Consider the following 20,006-nt stretch of genomic DNA (forward strand, 5'->3'; position numbering starts at 1 on the left):
CCATTCCGGATTGAAGGAAAGACAGAAAAGTGGGCAAGGCAAACGGCCAGGGAGAAAAACCCTGAACAGAGCACCAGGATAAGAAGATCCTCCACGTCCTGTGGTAGATCTTGGCGGATGTCGGTTTCCTGGCCTGTCTCATAGTGGCAATGACCTCTTGAGATAACCCTGAGGACGCTAGGATCCAGGACTCAATGGCCACACAGTCAGGTTGAGGGCCGCAGAATTCAGATGGAAAAAAGGCCCTTGAGACAGCAAGTCTGGTCGGTCTGGTAGTGCCCACGGTTGACCCACCGTTAGATGCCACAGATCCGGGTACCACGACCTCCTCGGCCAGTCTGGGGCGATGAGGATGGCGTGACGGCAGTCGGACCTGATCTTGCGTAACACTCTGGGCAGCAGTGCCAGAGGAGGAAAGACATAAGGCAGTCGAATCTGCGACCAATCCTGAACTAATGCGTCTGCCGCCAGAGCTCTGTGATCTTGAGACCGTGCCATGAATGCCGGGACTTTGTTGTTGTGCCGGGACGCCATTAGGTCGACGTCCGGCGTTCCCCAGCGGCAGCAGATCTCTTGAAACACGTCCGGGTGAAGAGACCATTCCCCTGCGTCCATGCCCTGGCGACTGAGAAAGTCTGCTTCCCAGTTTTCTACGCCCGGGATGTGAACTGCGGAGATGGTGGAGGCTGTGGCTTCCACCCACAGCAGGATCCGCCGAACTTCTTGGAAGGCTTGACGACTGCGTGTGCCGCCTTGGTGGTTGATGTACGCTACCGCCGTGGCGTTGTCCGACTGAATTCGGATCTGCCTGCCCTCCAGCCACCGCTGGAACGCCTTTAGGGCTAGATACACTGCCCTTATTTCCAGAACATTGATCTGAAGGGAGGACTCTGCCGGAGTCCAGGTTCCCTGAGCCCTGTGGTGGAGGAAGACCGCTCCCCACCCTGACAGACTCGCGTCCGTCGTGACCACAGCCCAGGATGGGGGCAGGAAGGATTTTCCCTTCGACAAGGAAGTGGGAAGTCACCACTGAAGAGAGGCTTTGGCTGCCCGAGAAAGGGAGATGTTCCTGTCGAGGGACGTCGACCTCCTATCCCATTTGCGTAGAATGTCCCATTGGAGTGGACGCAGATGAAACTGCGCAAATGGAACTGCCTCCATTGCTGCCACCATCTTCCCTAGGAAGTGCATGAGGCGCCTCAGGGGGTGTGACTGGGCTCGAAGGAGAGATTGCACCCCTGTCTGTAGTGAACGCTGTTTGTCCAGCGGTAGCTTCACTATCGCTGAGAGAGTATGAAACTCCATCCCGAGGTAAGTCAGCGATTGTGTCGGTGTCAATTTTGACTTTGGGAAATTGATGATCCACCCGAACCTCTGGAGAGTCTCCAGGGCAGTGTTCAGGCTGTGTTGGCATGCCACCCGGGAGGGTGCCTTGACTAGAAGATCGTCTAAGTAAGGGATCACCGAGTGTCCCTGAGAGTGTAGGACTGCCACCACTGTTGCCATGACCTTGGTGAAGACCCGTGGGGCTGTCGCCAGGCCGAAAGGCAGTGCCACGAACTAAAGGTGTTCGTTTCCGATGGCGAAACGCAGGAAGCGCTGATGCTCTGGTGCAATCGGCACGTGGAGATAAGCATCCCTGATGTCGATTGATGCTAGGAAGTCTCCTTGGGACATCGAGGCGATGACGGAGCGGAGAGATTCCATCCGGAACCGTCTGGTTTTCACGTGTCTGTTGAGCAGTTTGAGGTCCAGAACGGGACGGAATGATCCGTCCTTTTTTGGCACCACAAACAAGTTGGAGTAAAAACCGCGACCACACTCTTGAAGGGGAACAGGGATCACCACTCCTTCTGCCTTCAGAGTGTTCACCGCCTGAAAAAGAGCATCGGCTCGCTCGGGGGGGCGGAGATGTTCTGAAGAAACGAGTCGGAGGACGAGAGCTGAGCTCTATCCTGTAACCGTGAGACAGAATGTCTCTCACCCATCGGTCTTGGACATGTGGCAACCAGGCGTCGCAAAAGCGGGAGAGCCTGCCACCGACCGAGGATGCGGTTTGGGGAGGCCGAAAGTCATGAGGAGGCCGCCTTGGGAGCGGTTCCTCCGGCGGTCTTTTTATGACGTGACTTAGACCGCCATGAATCAGAGTTCCTCTGGCCCTTCTGTGGCCTGTTGGACGTGGAGAATTGAGATCTGGCTGAGGGCCGAAAGGACCGAAACCTCGGTTGTATCTTCCGTTGCTGAGGTCTGTTTGGTTTGGACTGGGGTAAGGACGAGTCCTTTCCCTTGGATTGTTTAATAATTTCATCCAATTGCTCGCCAAACAGACGGTCGCCAGAAAATGGCAAACCGGTCAAGAACTTTTTGGAAGCAGAGTCTGCCTTCCATTCGCGTAGCCACATGGCCCTGCGGACTGCCACTGAATTGGCGGATGCTACCGCTGTACGGCTCGCAGAGTCCAGGACGGCGTTCATGGCGTAGGACGAAAAAGCCGACACCTGAGAGGTTAAAGACACAACCTGCGGAGTAGAGGCACGTGTGACTGCATTAATCTCAGACAGACAAGTTGAGATAGCTTGGAGTGCCCATACTGCTGCAAATGCCGGAGCAAAAGACGCGCCTATGGCTTCATAGATGGATTTCATCAGGAGCTCTATTTGCCTGTCAGTGGCATCCTTTAGCGATGAACCGTCTGCCACTGCTACTATAGATCTAGCCGCCAGTCTGGAGACTGGAGGATCCACCTTGGGACACTGAGCCCAACCCTTAACTACTTCAGTGGGGAAGGGGTAACGTGTGTCATTAAGGCGCTTAGTAAAGCGCTTGTCCGGAAATGCTCGGTGTTTCTGGACCGCATCTCTGAAGTTGGAGTGATCGAAAAACGCACTCCGTGTCCGTTTGGGAAACCTAAATTGGTGTTTCTCCTGCTGTGAAGCTGACTCCTCTATTAGTGGAGTTGGAGGAGAAAGTTCTAGCACCTGGTTGATGGACGCTATAAGGTCATTTACTATGGCGTCCCCTTCGGGTGTATCCAGATTGAGAGCAACGTCAGGATCAGAGTCCTGATCTGCCACCTCCACTTCATCCTCCAGAGAGTCCTCATGCTGAGACCCTGAGCAGTGTGATGAAGTCGAGGGAAGTTCCCAGCGAGCCAGCTTAGCCGGTCTGGGACTGCGGTCTGTGTCGGAGTCCTCACCGTGGGACCTAGGAGACACCCCAGGAGCAGTTTGCTGCGCCGACCGAGGGGGGCCTGGGGGCAATGATTCAACAGTGCCCGGGTCCTGTGTTACCGGTCTGGACTGCAAAGCTTCTAGTATCTTAGCAGACCATCTGTCCATAGACTGAGCCATGGATTGTGAAAGAGACTCAAAGTTTCTCAGCCAATACTGCAAACTCTGTCCCTGCCACCTGGACAGTGGCAGCCGGTGGTTCTACCTGGGCCGAGGGTCCCACCAGTGCCTGAGGCTCCGGCTGAGTGAGTGTCACAGGGGCCGAGCATTGCACACAATGAGGGTAGGTGGAACCTGCAGGTAACATAGCCGCACAAGAGGTACAAGTTGCAAAATAAGCCTGTGCCTTGGCACCCTTGCTTTTTGCAGACGACATGCTGTTGTCTCCTCTTAGAGCAATCAGTGAGGGTATATAGCCAAAAGCAAATAATGCGGCCGAACAGAGCAAATGTATACACAATATGGATATATATATACACTTCGGCACCTAGGGGGGCCAGCACCTCCCTCAGCGGTTGTGTGTCCACCAGATTCCCTGCCTGGGCCTCCCAGCGCTGTGGAGCTCTGTCTGAAGTTCTCCACGGGCAGCAGCGATGATAACAATGGCTGCCAGCGTTCTGAGAGGAGGAGGGAGCCGTGGGCGTGCCTCAGAAAGTGCGGGAATCTGGTGCCCCACAGTGCTCAGTGAGGGGGGAGGAGGATACTAAGTATGCTCCAGCCCTCACCGCTGACGTCCAGTCTAGCGTCCCGCCCTTACCCCTGACTGGCAGGCCCGGGGGCGGGAATATGCGGTACTAGGCCGCAGAAGCCGGGGACTACATTTAGAAGCGTGGCCGGCAAACAGGCGCGGTCGTCCCGGCGACACAAAACACACAGCAGCTGCTGCAGCGTCCGATACACAGGCGCTCTATGCGCCGTCCCCAAGGGGACACAGAGTACCTCTGAAAAGCAGGGCCTGTCCCTGATGACATCCAGTCTCCTGTCCGTCAGATTCCCTCAGGGGCTGCGGAGGGAGCCCGGTCCCAGTGCATGGTGACCGGTTAGGATCCCACTTCTCCCAGAGCCACTAAGGGATGGGGAAGGATAACGGCATGTGGCTCCAGCCTTTGTACCCACAATGGGTACCTCAACCTTAACAGCACCGCCGACCATAGTGGGGTGAGAAGGGAGCATGCCGGGGGCCCTGGGGCCCTCTTTTCTTCCATCCGATAAAGTCAGCAGCTGCTGCTGACTAAAATGTGGAGCTTGCGTGAATGTGTGCCTCCTTCAACACAAAGCATAAAACTGATGGGCCCGTGATGCACGGGAGGGTGTATAGGCAGAGGGGAGGGGTTACACTTTTTAAAGTGTAATACTTTGTGTGGCCTCCGCAGGCAGAAGCTATACACCCAATTGTCTGGGTCTCCCAATGGAGCGACAAAGAAATACCCCTTTAAACATCATTCTAAGCATACTCTTCGATACAGACTTAGCAAAACGCACGTTGGGGTTGACAGACGATTTTTCTACAGCTATGGTTAAGGTATTGCTTTATACATTTTGTTAATCATAACCATCTTTTGCTGCCATCTGATCCTATGGGAGATATATTGGCTGCTATTTAACCTTAATATTCTATCTAAAATGGATTGTTTCCTTGTACATAAACTGACAGCACTTTACAACTCTACCACATTATTATGCTTTCATTCTGATTATGTGTATTTAATGTATAATATTTGTATTGACATATGTTTGTGTTGAGACTGTCCTGTGTTTTTTTTTCCGTTGTATTTGAGGACGCGATGCTAATCCCCTTTGTAATGTATCACAGCACTTTTGCCCGGTATCATCTTGTAATTTCTCTTGCTGACCTCTTCATCAAACCACTTTTTTATTATGTACCATATTTTACTATTTGATAGGCGATTTAGGTTACTTCATTTGTCGTTTTTTGTGTATTTTCATTGATATTTGGCAGTATTAACTCAATCACTATTTATGGGGGAATACCAAGTTATATTTCCATCCCATAATATTCATATGTGCTGTGTACACTGATTTTAGTAGAGGAAATATGTCAAAACTAGTGCAAGGGAAATGATGTCACCCGCAGCAACCAACTAGATTGCAGAACTCATTTTTAAAGGGGTTGTCCGGTCTTCTAATTAAAGTCTGGAGTGGCGCTATGTGACTACAGAGCTGAATCCTTACAGCTTGTGCACCACACTGTCAGGATTGCCCAGTGTTACAAGTGAGAGTGGGCAGTCACATGACCATGCGATTCCCATGCTTCTCGCCACATTCTGGCTATACTTGGAGTATTGAGTAACCCTGAGGAAGTCTCATCAGTACATGATCACATGTATGCAAATAAGCATATTTGTGATGAAGTGACTGCCCATTTGCACTAGGAATACAGGCATTGTACACAATCACAATTTGGTAATCTGCAGTCACAAAGAGATTGTAGAAACTTACTGAGAGCCTGAAAAATAATTTGAATCTGTTCTCAGGTTTTTGCTATGTAATCTGAAGGCAGCATGCACTAAAGGTTAACACATAGAATTCAGGGATGCCTCTCTTGTCAAGCTTGAAGCTGTCTACCTGCAATGATTGTTTTAACTTCCGCACCTTATTTTTGGACTACATTGCCATGTGCCTGAAAGTCCGGCACACCCCCTTCTGTAATTAGTGGATCACGGTCTAGAAACATTGTACATATAGAGCCTGGTGTTGACAGGAGGGGGGGGAAGCTCACTCAACTCTGTAGCATGCTAAACCTAAAAACTGTGTCAGAACTGCTCCACCCATTAAGCAAAGTGACTCATCGTTGGATTCAGAGTCTCTTTGCCTACATCATGCTGATCTCAGATGAATTAGCAAAAAAGAGAATTTTGTTTACTTACCGTAAATTCTTTTTCTTATAGTTCCGACATGGGAGACCCAGCCCATGGGTGTATAGCTTCTGCCTCCAGAGGACACACAAAGTACTACACTAAAAGTGTAGCTCCTCCCTCCGAGCATATACACTCCCCGGATGACAAATCCAACCAGTTTAGTGCCAAAGCTGAAGGAGGACATCCACCCATAAGTAGAGATAGAGTAAAACCCGGAATAACCGGAACTTCTGTCTACAACAACAGCCGGTGAAAACACACGGAACAAGAAAGCTGCCAACAGGCAACAGGGAGGGTGCTGGGTCTCCCATGTCGGAACTATAAGAAAAAGAATTTACGGTAAGTAAACAAAATTCTCTTTTTCTTTATCGTTCCTTATGGGAGACCCAAACCATGGGACGTCTCAAAGCAGTCCATGGGTGGGAAATAAACAGAAACTGAGAAGTAGGCGAAACCTAACTTCACAAATGGGCGACAGCCGTCCGAAGGATGCGTCTGCCCAAGCTCGCATCTGCCGAAGCATGAGCATGCACTTGGTAGTGCTTCGAAAGGGTGTGCAGACTAGACCAAGTGGCAGCCTGACAGACCTGCTGAGCCGTAGCCCAAGAGGCACCGACAGCTCTGGTCGAGTGCGCCTTAATCCCCGGCGGGGGAGGCATCTGAGAACATTGGTAGGCATCGGATATGGCCGACCTAATCCAATGAGCTAGGGTCGGTTTAGAAGCCGAGAGACCCTTGCGCTGACGTGTGGTCAGCACAAAAAGAGAGGTGCACCGCCTAAGAAACAGCGGTGCGTGACACATAGATCCGGAGCGTCCGCACCAATCTAAAGCATGCAACGCTTTCTCAAAGCGATGCACAGGGGCCGAACAAAGGGAAGACAATGAAATGTCCTGGTTAAGGTGGAAAGGAGACACCACCTTAGGGAGAAGGCCCGGAGTTGGATGGAGAACCACCTTGTCTTGGTGAAAAAAAACAAAAAGGGTGACTCCGAAGAGAGCACAGTCAAATAAGAGACTCTCCTGAGAGAAATTATGGCCACCAGAAGACCACTTTCTGTGAAAGACTAAACAACGAAACCTCCCTAAGAGGCTCAAAGGGGGGTTTCTGTAAGGCCATGAGGACCAGAGTAAGGTCTCAGGGATCCAGAGACCGCCGGTAAGGCGGAATGATGTGAGATGCGCCCTGCATGAAGGTGCGCACCTGGGCCAGTCGGGCAATACGCCGCTGGAACAACGCTGACAGAGCCGAGACCTGTCCCTTGAGGGAATGAGGGACAGACCTAGCTGCAGGCCGGACTGTAGAAAGGACAGGATGGTCGGCAAGGAAAAAACGGCCAAGGAGCATGGCCGGAAGAACGACACCAGGACAGGAAAATTCTCCAAGTCCTGAGGTAAATCCTGGCCGAGGAAGACTTCCGAGCCTGAGTCATAGTGAAGATGACCTCGGAAGGAATGCCTGAAGCCGTAAGGATTCAGGGCTCAAGAGCCACGCCGTCAATCTGAGAGCCGCAGAATTGTTGTGGAAAACGGACCCTCTGAGAGAACGTCTGGCCGGTCCGGGAGATGCCACAGCACCTCTATGAACAGACGGAGCAGGTCTGGGAACCAAGCTCGCCTGGGCCTGGGGCGATGAGTACGACCCGACGGCCCTCCATTTTGATCTTGCGCAGGACTCTGGGCAAGAGAGCTAGAGGGGGAAACACGTAGGCCAGACGGAACTGGGACCAATCTGGAACCAGCGCGTCCGCTGCAAAGGCCTGAGGATCGTGGGAGCGAGCCACGTAAGCCGGGACCTTGTTGTTGTGCCGGGATGCCATTAGATCCACTTCCGGAGTGCCCCGCCTGCTAAATTGACCGGAACACTGCCGGATGCAGGGCTCACTCGCCGCTGTCCACGGTTTGACGGCTGAGATAATCTGCCTCCCAGTTTTCTGCGCCTGGGATGTGGACTGCGGATATGGTGGACTTGGAGTCCTCCGTCCACTGAAGGATATGTTGAACTTCCAACATTGCTAGGCGGCTGCGAGTCCTAGGACTACAGCCCTGATTTCTAGCACATTGATCGAGAGGGCTGATTCGGACGGAGTCCAAGTGCCCTGTGCTCGGTGGTGGAGAAACACTGCTCCCGAGCCGGATAGACTGGCATCCATGGTGAGAATCACCCATGACGGGGCCAGAAAGGAGCGTCCCTGGTACAGAGAGAGGGGCCGAAGCCACCACTTAAAGAGAGCTCCTGGTCTGTGGCGACAGAGCCACCAGCCTGTGCAAGGAAGAAGTCCCTTGCCCCAACAGCGGAAAATGTCCAGCTGCAGGGGACGCAGATGGAACTGGCAAGGGGAACTGCTTCTATTGACGCCACCATCTGACCCAGCACCTGCATGAGGTGCCTGATGGAATGACGGCGGAGCCTCAGCAGAGAGGGAACCGCCAGATGAAGAGACTGCTGTTTGACTAAGGGCAGCTTCACAAGTGCCAGCAGAGTCTCGAATTGCATCCCTAGGTACGTAAGTTCCTGGGTCGGGGTCAGAGTGGACTTGCAAGCGTGGCGAGAGTGAGCGAGACACTCCGCTGACAGTCTGCACTGGATGAAGCCCTGACTAGAAGGGCGTCCAGGTAAGGAATCACTACCAACCCCTGGAGGAGCAGAACCGCAACTGGTGAATACACGAGGGGCCGTGGCTAACCCAAGGGGAGAGCCACGAATTGGAAATGTTCCTCTCCGATTACAAAACGTAGCCAACGCTGGTGTGAAACTGCGAATGGCACATGCAGAGAGACATCTCTGATGTCGATGGATGCTAAGAAATCTCCTTGGGTCATTGACTGATCGCAGAGATTCCATGCAAAATTGCCGCACCTGAACATGCTTGTTGAGAAGCTTGAGATCCAGGTCGGAAAGCACCGTCCTTTTCGGGGACTAGGAAGAGATTTGAGTAGAAATCTCAGAACCGTGAACTGGTACAATTACTCCATTGGCCTGCAAGAATGCCACGGCCTGGAGAAGGCGGCGGCCTTGGAGCAGGGGGGAGTTGTCAGAAAAAAATCTGTTTAGCGGCTGGATAGAATTCTGTTCTGTAGCCGTGGGAGATGGTAACCCACACCCACTGATCGAAGACGTGTTGCAACCACACGTCGCCCAAGAGGGAGAGCCTGCCACCGACCAAGGACGTTACTGGCGCGGCCAGATAATCAAGAGGAGGCTGCCCTGGTGGCAGCAGCTCCTGCCGACTTAGGACGCGGCTTCATGCGCCAGTTGGTTTACGGACCTTGGCTGAGTTAGTGGACGAGGCCGAGGGCTTAGAGGACGACCAGTTAGAGGAAACGAAAGGAACGAAACCTCGACTGGTTCCTGCCCTGGAAGGTTTCCTGGGTTGTGGCATGGAAGTACTCTTCCTGCCAAAAGCTTCCTTAATAATTTCATCCAGTTGTTCACCGAATAGACTGGTCCCAGCAAAAGGGAGTCCAGCAAGGAACTTCTTAAGAAGCATCTGCCTTCCACTCTCGAAGCCACAGGAACCTGCGGATAGCGAGGGAAGTAGCCGAGGCCACCGCAGTGCGGTGACAGTCTCCAGCTATAGGATGAAAAGACTGAAGCCTGGAAGTTAAGGCAACCAATTCGGGCATAAAGGCCCTGGTGAGGGAATGCATCTCCTCCCGAGAAGCAGAGATGGCTTTGAGAGCCCGCACTGCTGCAAAAGATGGGGAGAACGAGGCCCCTGCCGCCTCATATATAGATTTGGCCAGAAGGACAACCTGGCGGACAGTGGGATCCTCAGAGAGGTGCCGTCAGCCACTGATACAACTGTCCAGGCTGAAAGTCTAGACCCCGGAGGGTCCACCCTTGGTGAATGAGCCCACTCCTTGACCACCATTGGTGGAAGGGGGAAACAGTCATCAGAACCACGCTCTGGGAAGCGTCTGTCAGGACAGGCTCTGGGCTTGGTCACAGTGACCTGAATGCTGGAGTGGATAAGGAACACACTACTTGTTCTCTTAGGCAAGGTATACTGATGCTTTTCTGCCAAAGAGGGGTGCTCCCCTGATACAGGCGGATTGAGGTCCAGTACAAATATAATGGACGCAATCAAATCATTAGCATCTGCGTCACTTTCGGACAGATCAATAGGGTACATGGAGAGCGTCCGAGCCACCAGTAAGGCATCCTCCTTGTCCTGCGAGTCAGCTCGTGAACCAGAGCCGCGGGGCGAGGAGGGAAAGGGGACCCTGCGTCTCCATTTTAGGAGGACGGGCTCCCAGATGAAGAATCCTCTGTGAGCTTTGCTGAGCGAGCCGTAGCAGCAGAAGCGCCCAGAGAAGGGGGCTGATGCATGCTCAGCAGTGTCCGGGACAGCTGTCCCCTGGAAAGAGGGATTCTACCCCGGAGCCGGAGCAGCCGGAGGGACCACTGGGGATAAGCCTCCAGGCTGAGGCACCACTATGTCAGAGCAGGCATCACAATGTGGTTATGTGCTCGGTACAGACAGTACGAGTCAACATGCGGTGCATAATAAAAAACAGCCTTGCAGCCCTGCACTGATATGAGACATGCTGCAGAAGTGGGGGCTCTGTCCAGAGAGACCCCCAGCAGAGTATATAAACAGAGTATATAAGCAGCAGCACAACCAGAGGTTGTGGCTTGCCAGACCGTATAACATAACATCTCTGTGCCCTAGAACGCTGAGAAAATGGCGTCCGCAGCGAGGAGAGGGGGCGAGGCCTACTCTGAGAGCAGGACGGAGGGCCAATGAGGCATACAGGGGAGGGAAGCTTTCCTCAGTGAGGAGTGTCCCTTCCCTGTGCTGAGCAGCCGGTGGGCGGAGCCACCCTGTCTCACTGCACTGACTGACATAGAATCGAAACTAGGCCTCGGGCGAAGCCGGGGCCTAGATTTAAACATGCGGCCAGCGTGCAGGCACCATCGGTGCGGTTCTCCAGTGAAAACTGGAGAACCGGCCGGAAATGTTAAAACATACATATAACACATTCTCCCCCACAAATAAAGTACAAGGGACCCCTAGAAAGACCACTTTCTGTGGTAATAACGTCTCAGTACTTAGCTTGAGACGCAGGTGCCAGGTCCCTGGGGGGTCATCGCTCCGTCCGGCAGGATCCTGAACAGGGCTGCGGATGGAGACCGGTCTCCTGCAAAGCAGTGAGAACCGTGATGGCCCCCACTTCAAGCCAGAGCCTCTCAGAGGATGTTGAAGGAGCGTGGCATGTGAAGGCTCCAGCCCTGAAATCAACCTTAACAGCACCGCCGACACAGTGGGGTGAGAAGGGACATGCCGGGGGTCCAGATTGGACCCGCTTTTCTTCCAAATCTTTGAAATCAAAAATCAGAGGATGCATGTGTGTGTGTGACCTCCTGAACACAAAGCATTGAACTGGTTGGATTTGTCATCCGGGGAGTGTATATGCTCGGAGGGAGGAGCTACACTTTTAGTGTAGTACTTTGTGTGTCCTCCGGAGGCAGAAGCTATACACCCATGGGCTGGGTCTCCCATAAGGAACGATAAAGAAAACCTGCTGACAGATTTTCTTTAAGAAGGTAATGTCTGATATGGTCTGAAATGAATTACTTCTACACTTTTACCTTTTCAAATTGGACAAAGCTGACAAAGGTCTCACCTTTTGGACTCTTGACCACCAATCATCCGATTTTCCACCCTTCTTTCCACCTTTATTGCCTCCTCCACCCGTATCACCCCCTCCCCCTGAGGACGTCTTTTCATTTTCTTTACCACCTGCTATAGAGCAAAAAAAGAAAAAAAAAAAAAAGGAATTAGGACATATTTCTCAAAGATGACTAGGAAGATACTGCAAACAGGCAGCGCCAAATTTATGAAAGTGGTTCATGCGGTTTGATAAATCTGTCTAATTTTAAGACAGTCAGGTCTCACTTGATAATGCCTCACTTTGTGCCAAAAAAGAAGTGCCACGATTTTGGCGCATTGTGTCACATATTAAAACACGTCCCTTTTTTTGATAAACCATTTCCCTAGGTGCTCAAGTTCTGAAATGTGATGAAAACACATCATAAATATGGTGCATGTTATAAAAGGCAGTTTTTGGTTCCAATTATGCCAGAATTCTTGGGCATTTTTTGTCTAATCAATGTCCCTCATTGGGTTTGAAAAAAAAAACAAAAAAACAACAACAACAACAACAACAACAAACTAGTGATAAATACTAAGAAAATTAATCTCCATTCACACTAACATCTTGGCTTGCGTTTTTATAAAATAGAGCTGTTTTTTTAGTATTCTGACCACACCTGATCATGAGATAATGGTCCGAGTGCCCTGTGTGCATAGAGTGGCGATGCTCAAGGACACTTCTGGTCCATCCAAAGTACACGAGACTATAGGAGGTAGGCGAGTGCAGCACTAGACTACCTCCATCTTTCTGGTAGACTTTGAATAGTGCATCCTGCTTGACTGCTGCTCCTTTCAAATGGGGGAAATTTTAGGACCCTCATTCTTATGATCCTTCGGGGTCCTAGTAGTGGGACTCCCAATAATTTATGTACCGGATAAGTCATAATCTTTGTAAAAAATCATGATTCTCCACAATGAGTTTAAACATATGGAATAAACATTATTTGTATCGTGCCACATTTTGTGTATACAGCTCTGATAAAATTAACAGACGACTGCACCGTTTTATAAAAATCAGCTTCTCTACATGTCTGACAGCCGTTCCATTCCAGTGTCAGTTGAAATCCAACCAGAGTACACCTTATTAATGTGCTTCTGATTAGGTGATCCCCAGTACCAAATCCTATATAATGAGGGAAAGTATAAAAAACACTGCTGTGGTCTTCACAATCCTCTTGCAATAGGACAAGCTGGATGGCAAAACAAGTGCGAGTAATATTCCAAAAGTAATAGGAATGAATAATAACTTTTAACCATGCCAAGGGAATTGAAAAGAAAAGTCGAGTGAGGAAAAGAAGATCTCAATTCTGGCTTTACTAGCAGAGGGATACAGTGAGCATCATGTTGCCTCCATCCTTCAAATTTCTAAGACGGCAGTCCATTACAACAAGGTCAAGCGGCAGACCATGGGAACAACAAAGCTACAGACCGGCAGAGGGCGAAAGCGACTCTACACTGACATCTTATCCGAATGTCACTCAGCAACCACAGGATGACATCAAGTAACCTACAAAACGAATGGCAAATGGCAGATGGGGTGAAGTGCACAGCAAGAACAGTTCATAACAGGGGCTCAAGTCATGTAGAGCTAGAAAAAAGGCTTTCTTCAATGAGAAACAAAAGGAGAGCCAGGCTGAAGTTTGCCAAAGATCATAAGGATTGGACCACAGAGGACTGGAGTAAGTTAATCTTCTCTGACGAGTCTAATTTTCAGCTTTTCCCCACACCTGGTCATCTAATGGTTAGATGGAGACCTGGAGAGGCAAACAAGCCACAGTGTCTTGCACCCAGTGTGAAATTTGGTGGAGTATCGGTGATCTGGGGATGCTTCAGCAAGGCTGGACTTGGACAGATTAAACTTTGCAAAGGACGTATGAATCAAGTCGCACACAAGGTTATCCTGGAAAAATAGTTGCTCAGGCAATGTTTCTCACCTCTGAGAACTGTTTTTTTCCAGCAGGACAATGCACCATGCCACACACCTAGGTCAATCAATGTGTAGATGAAGGACCACCACATCAAAACCCTGTCATGGCCAGCCCATTCTGCAGACCTGAATCCAATTGAAAACATCTGGAATGTATTCAAGAGGAAGATGGATAGTCACAAGCCATCAAAGAAGAACTGCTTACATTTTTGATTAAGGACTTACTTGTTTTTAAAACTATGTCCGAAACTCGTTAAGTTTTTCTGTATCACGCTTGGTGCAATGCGTTTGTTGGCTGATTTTTAATGACATTTTTCAATAAAAGGATACAAGTGATTTTTAAGGATATTGTGCCGGGTCCATACTCCTTCACACTCCTGTTACATTTTTGCACCAGGAGTGGCATAAGGTCACCCAAAAGCAGTGTGAAAGACTGGTGGAAAGCATGCCAAGACGCATGAAAGCTGCGATTAAAAATCATGGTTATTCCACAAAATATTGATTTCTGAACTCTTCCTGAGGTAAAACATTAGCATTGTTGTTTCTAAATGATTATGAGCTTGTTTTCTTTGCATTATTTGAGGTCTGAAATCAATGCAATTTTTTTTTTGTTATTTTGACCATTTATCACTTTCAGAAAATAAATGCAAAATGTATTGCTTGGAAATTCGGAGACATGTTATCAGTAGTTTATAGAATAAAAGAACAACTTCCATTTTACTCAAAAATATACCTATACTTCAATGTTTTCTCTTTACTTTTTCTTTTCTATTCTTCTTACTTTATCATCTCTCTCTTCCCCCTTTTTTATTATTTACTTGTGAACTTTGTTTATGTTTCCTTATGTTTAATGCAGTATCAGAAATCAACATTTTAAGCTTTTTCAGCTATGTTTAAGAATACTCCTTGATCCTCCATTCCCCTCCTCCTCTCCCCCTTCCCTATTAAAGTTTTTCCCATCGCCTTACCCCATTCCTTATCTTCCCCACTCCTTCCTTAGGAATCTGCTTTATGGAAATATTTTTTTTTGCTTTAATTCATCTGCTAATGATTCATTCTATTTCCTGTATTATTTCCCCTTTAAAATTTAATAAACATTTCTGGAACACAAAAATATACCTATAAAGAGAAAAATCAGAAAAACTGACAATTTTGCAGTGATCTCTTAATTTTTGCCAGAGCTGTATATTAGATCCTTATTTCAGATATAGCAAAAAAAAGAAGAGCCATAATAAAATTGGTGCATTTACCTTGTGCATCATTTGCATTTTTGTCATTTTTACCATTTGGGAAGTATTTCTCAAAACCTGAAAAAGACATGAAAGCGGAGTCAAGCACATACAATACAATGAATGTGATCCTGAAGATGTAATGCTATGTTTTAGCTATGACTAGGCTGTCACTTTTTTAGACCGGCGAATGGAATAATTGCCGTGCTCCCACCAATACATAGGGCGATATAACATACCTTTAGGAGGCTGAGAGCACAGTCGTTGGTACGCAGCTAGAACATTGGCCAGTAAGGTTTTCTTTCTGATATCACTGGCTTGAGTCTGAATCTGTAGAAAGAAAAAAAGAAAAAAAAAAAGAAAGTTCATGTCAATCGTAGAAATGGCTGATTACTATAGACTAATTGCAGAGCTGTTTACTCATTTATTTTATCCAATCAATCGATACTCGGGATCAGGAGGGAAAAACTGAATCATGCACTCATACACTCATTTGAGGAGGGACCGGTGCAATATGCACTCATCTACGGAGGGAGCGGTACAGTATACACTCATTTGAGGAGGGAGCGGGACAGTACACACTCATTTGAAAAAGAAGCAGTGCATACACATCTGAGGAGGGAGCGGGGCAGTGTATACATTCATCTGAGGAGGGAGCGGGGCAGTGTATACATTCATCTGAGGAGGGAGCGGGGCAGTGTATACATTCATCTGAGGAGGGAGCGGGGCAGTGTATACATTCATCTGAGGAGGGAGCGGGGCAGTGTATACATTCATCTGAGGAGGGAGCGGGGCAGTGTATACATTCATCTGAGGAGGGAGCGGGGCAGTGTATACATTCATCTGAGGAGGGAGCGGGGCAGTGTATACATTCATCTGAGGAGGGAGCGGGGCAGTGTATACATTCATCTGAGGAGGGAGCGGGGCAGTGTATACATTCATCTGAGGAGGGAGCGGGGCAGTGTATACATTCATCTGAGGAGGGAGCGGGGCAGTGTATACATTCATCTGAGGAGGGAGCGGGGCAGTGTATACATTCATCTGAGGAGGGAGCGGGGCAGTGTATACATTCATCTGAGGAGGGAGCGGGGCAGTGTATACATTCATCTGAGGAGGGAGCGGGGCAGTATACATTCATCTGAGGAGGGAGCGGGGCAGTGTATACATTCATCTGAGGAGGGAGCGGGGCAGTGTATACATTCATCTGAGGAGGGAGCGGGGCAGTGTATACATTCATCTGAGGAGGGAGCGGGGCAGTGTATACATTCATCTGAGGAGGGAGCGGGGCAGTGTATACATTCATCTGAGGAGGGAGCGGGGCAGTATACATTCATCTGAGGAGGGAGCGGGGCAGTGTATACATTCATCTGAGGAGGGAGCGGGGCAGTGTATACATTCATCTGAGGAGGGAGCGGGGCAGTATACATTCATCTGAGGAGGGAGCGGGGCAGTGTATACATTCATCTGAGGAGGGAGCGGGGCAGTGTATACATTCATCTGAGGAGGGAGCGGGGCAGTGTATACATTCATCTGAGGAGGGAGCGGGGCAGTGTATACATTCATCTGAGGAGGGAGCGGGGCAGTGTATACATTCATCTGAGGAGGGAGCGGGGCAGTATACATTCATCTGAGGAGGGAGCGGTGCAATATACACTCATCTACGGAGGGAGCGGTACAGTATACATTCATCTGAGGAGGGAGCGGGGCAGTGTATACATTCATCTGAGGAGGGAGCGGGGCAGTATACATTCATCTGAGGAGGGAGCAGTGCAGTATACATTCATCTGAAGAGGGAGCGGGGCAGTATACATTCCTCTAAGGAGGGAGCGTGGCAGTATACATTCCTCTAAGGAGGGAGCGTGGCAGTGTATACATTCACCTGAGGAGGGAGCGGGGCAGTGTATACATTCGCCTGAGGAGGGAGCGGGGCAGTGTATACATTCGCAGGAGGAAGGAGCGGGGCAGTGTATACATTCGCATGAGGAGGGAGCGGGGCAGTGTATACATTCGCCTGATGAGGGAGCGGGGCAGTGTATACATTCGCCTGAGGAAGGAGCGGGGCAGTGTATACATTCGCATGAGGAGGGAGCGGGGCAGTGTATACATTCGCATGAGGAGGGAGCGGGGCAGTGTATACATTCGCCTGAGGAGGGAGCGGGGCAGTGTATACATTCGCCTGATGAGGGAGCGGGGCAGTGTATACACTCGCCTGAGGAGGGAGCGGGGCAGTGTATACATTCGCCTGAAAAGAGAGCAGTGCACAATACAGTGACCACCCAGACTCCTCCTGAGACAAGTGAGCTGACTGCTTACATCTAAATCAAGAGCCCAAAATAGGATTGGTTCAGACTGAACAGAAGAGGAAGCAGATACAGAGAGTCACATGACCAGATTAAGTTGAGTGCATCATAGCAGTGTAAGCAACAAAAGTATATCAGAAAAAGACTAGAATGGAGCATTAACAGTTGCTAGTCCAAAATTAGTGGACAATCCCTTTAAGAGAAACTTTGTGCTAAGTGACAAAGTGCAGCTTAGGTAAAAGGGAAAACGTCTCACCCGCATCTTATATATATATATATATATATATATATATATATATATATATATATATATATATATATATATATATATATATATATATATATATATATATATATATATATATATATATATATATATATATATATAAAAAAAGGGGTGTGTGTGTGTGTGTGTGTGTGTGTCCGGGATTGGCTTCCGCACCGTCGCAGCTACAGCCACAAAAGTTTGCACACGCACACGTATGGACCCCGAGAGAGTCATAGGCTATGTTTCGAGGGGAAATTTTAACCCCGCGCTTAACAGTTATTCGCCAAAAAACCTGCCTCCATTAAAGCGAATGGAGCTGGGAGCCACAGTGCAGCCAGAACTTCAGAAGAGTGCGCAGCCACGCCCTTATATGGAATGTTGGAGTGTCACAATGTAGCCAGGGAAAGTGACAGACACAGGGAAAGTGACAGACACAGGGAAAGTGATTGAGACAGATGGAGAAAGAGATAGACAGGGAAAGAGACAGACAGACAAAGAGATAGAGAGAGACAGAGAGATATATACAGAGGGGGAGACAGACAGAGAATGGGAGAGAAACAGAGAGACAGTTACTGTCCCAGGCAGCACCGGGTGCTATGTTGTGAGGCGAAATTTTAACCCCGCGCGTTCCAATTTACCAATCAATTTTGCCCCTATCTACATAATGGGGAAAAAGTGAAATGAAAAGTGTTGGGGGCAAATTGACAGCTGCAAGATGTGAACAAGGGGCACTTAAAGAATTAGAGCGATGGCACCAAAGAGTATATACCGTATAGTTGCTAAGGTGGGGCCCCGACATGGGATACTCACCACACACGCAAAATGCACCACACACTACCACGTACATGAACACATATACCACCCTCAGCACACATCTCACCACACATACACCAACCTCGCCACATAATCGCCCTAAAACACACAAGTCTGGTATTATCCTTCAAAAATAAAAATCTGATTAATAAGCAGCCAAACTACAAGAACAACAAATGTACCATATAGGAAATACGGCAGCTGTCAGTCACATGACCTATTTTGTGTATCTGTGAGCTAATATATACTGTCAGGGGAGGGCTTTCTGTTGCCTGGAGTTTTGTCAGGCTGCCAATAGCAACCAATCACAGCTTAGCTTCTATTTTGCTACAGTTAAAATTAATCTGAGCTTTGATTGGTTAATATAGGCAACAATTTAATAATTACATTTCTATTTGTTTTGTGGTTTTTGTGTGCAGAATACATTTTTGTTAATACATTCTATTTTGTTAACAGCAGTTATTAACCCTAGCGAAGCCGGGTAGTACAGCTAATATATATATATATATATATATATATCCCCCTATGGCTTGTTACGCCTGTAGTGCACACATTAGGGCACTGTGACCTTTAGCTCAGTCTCACTATTCGGCATATGGGGTTTGGCCGCTGCTGCTGACACTTCCTGGGCTCAGCTGTGCCCCACACCTTCACAGTGGATTTATGAGATCAGCAGCACCGCTCAAGAAAAGGGAGTAAAGTGTAGTAAGTGTAGACCACACGTGTGGGATCTGCTCCTCAGTGTCACTAGGGGGCGCCACAACAGTAAATCACCCCAGTCTCTATGCACAGAACGTTCTTCCTAGCACTAGAATGAAGTGTAAGGCTGTGACTCACTCTCCTCAGGCAGCAGGCCCCTACACGCCGGCTGTGCGGCAGCACGGGAAGCAGCGCCCCGGTGACAGGTCGGCAGAGCCCGTGCAGCAGCAGGCAGCGGTGAGCCATGAGCAGCGCCCGTCCGTACACTCCGTGCAGCCGTCACGTTATGTCAGCATCATCACACCTCCCAATACGACCTCCACAGACTCCTGCGGCGCAAATCACTGACGTCACCGCCACCAGCCAATCAAAGACCTGTTTACCGGTCGCAACTTCATGACGTTCGAGAAGTGGGCGTGCCGTCTAGTGACAGCTCTGAGCACGTGATGTCTCCTTTACGTAACGTCACGATCATTGTAAACACACATGCAGCATTACCGGGATGATCGGCGTGCAGCAGAGGACAGACCGTCTGTACACCGGCATTGTACATACCGCACACAGAACTCCCATTGTCTTCTGTCAGCCGCTATAACCACTGATGAGAAAAGCAAAGCCTGCAGCCACTGGCTGCGTGCCCTGGTGTAGAGGGTGGCCAATAAGAGTCTCCTGGGGCTTCTGTGGCTGTCACTCCTGGGCCACTGAGCGTTGTGAAATATTGGCTCTTAATAAATTCTTGCTGTCATTAAAGAAGCTATCCACTACCCTAACTCATTTCATATCTTATTATTGATCAGTCGTGCTATTATGTGTCACTAAATACATTCATACTCCTAGTACAGTAATATCATCCTTTTATCATGGCGATAGCATCACGGTGTCTGCCAGCAGCAGCTCTGATGTTTACATGAATCTCTTCCTCTCCCCAGGCTTACTGTGTGCTAATATTACAAGGTCCATCATGCATTGCTGCAGCCTGTGAACAGCACTTAGCTAGCCTCT

At 49.1% G+C, this 20,006-nt stretch overlaps 1 protein-coding gene across 1 annotated transcript in view; it reads right to left on the reverse strand.

Annotated features, from left to right (window-relative positions):
• AFG3L2 (AFG3 like matrix AAA peptidase subunit 2) overlaps positions 1–19,360 on the reverse strand; it is an 85,921-nt gene extending 66,561 nt beyond the window's left edge. The window contains exons 1-4 of the mRNA XM_075314567.1: positions 19,143–19,360; positions 15,164–15,254; positions 14,946–15,002; positions 11,740–11,858 (exon numbers count right to left, since the gene is read on the reverse strand). Of these exons, the coding sequence (XP_075170682.1) occupies positions 11,740–11,858; positions 14,946–15,002; positions 15,164–15,254; positions 19,143–19,250 (375 nt within the window). The 5' untranslated portion in view covers positions 19,251–19,360. The remainder of the gene's footprint in view (positions 1–11,739; positions 11,859–14,945; positions 15,003–15,163; positions 15,255–19,142) is intronic.
• Positions 19,361–20,006: the final 646 nt, after the last annotated feature.

Source organism: Anomaloglossus baeobatrachus, chromosome 6, assembly GCF_048569485.1.
Source record: "Anomaloglossus baeobatrachus isolate aAnoBae1 chromosome 6, aAnoBae1.hap1, whole genome shotgun sequence".
Classification (NCBI taxonomy): domain Eukaryota; kingdom Metazoa; phylum Chordata; class Amphibia; order Anura; family Aromobatidae; genus Anomaloglossus; species Anomaloglossus baeobatrachus.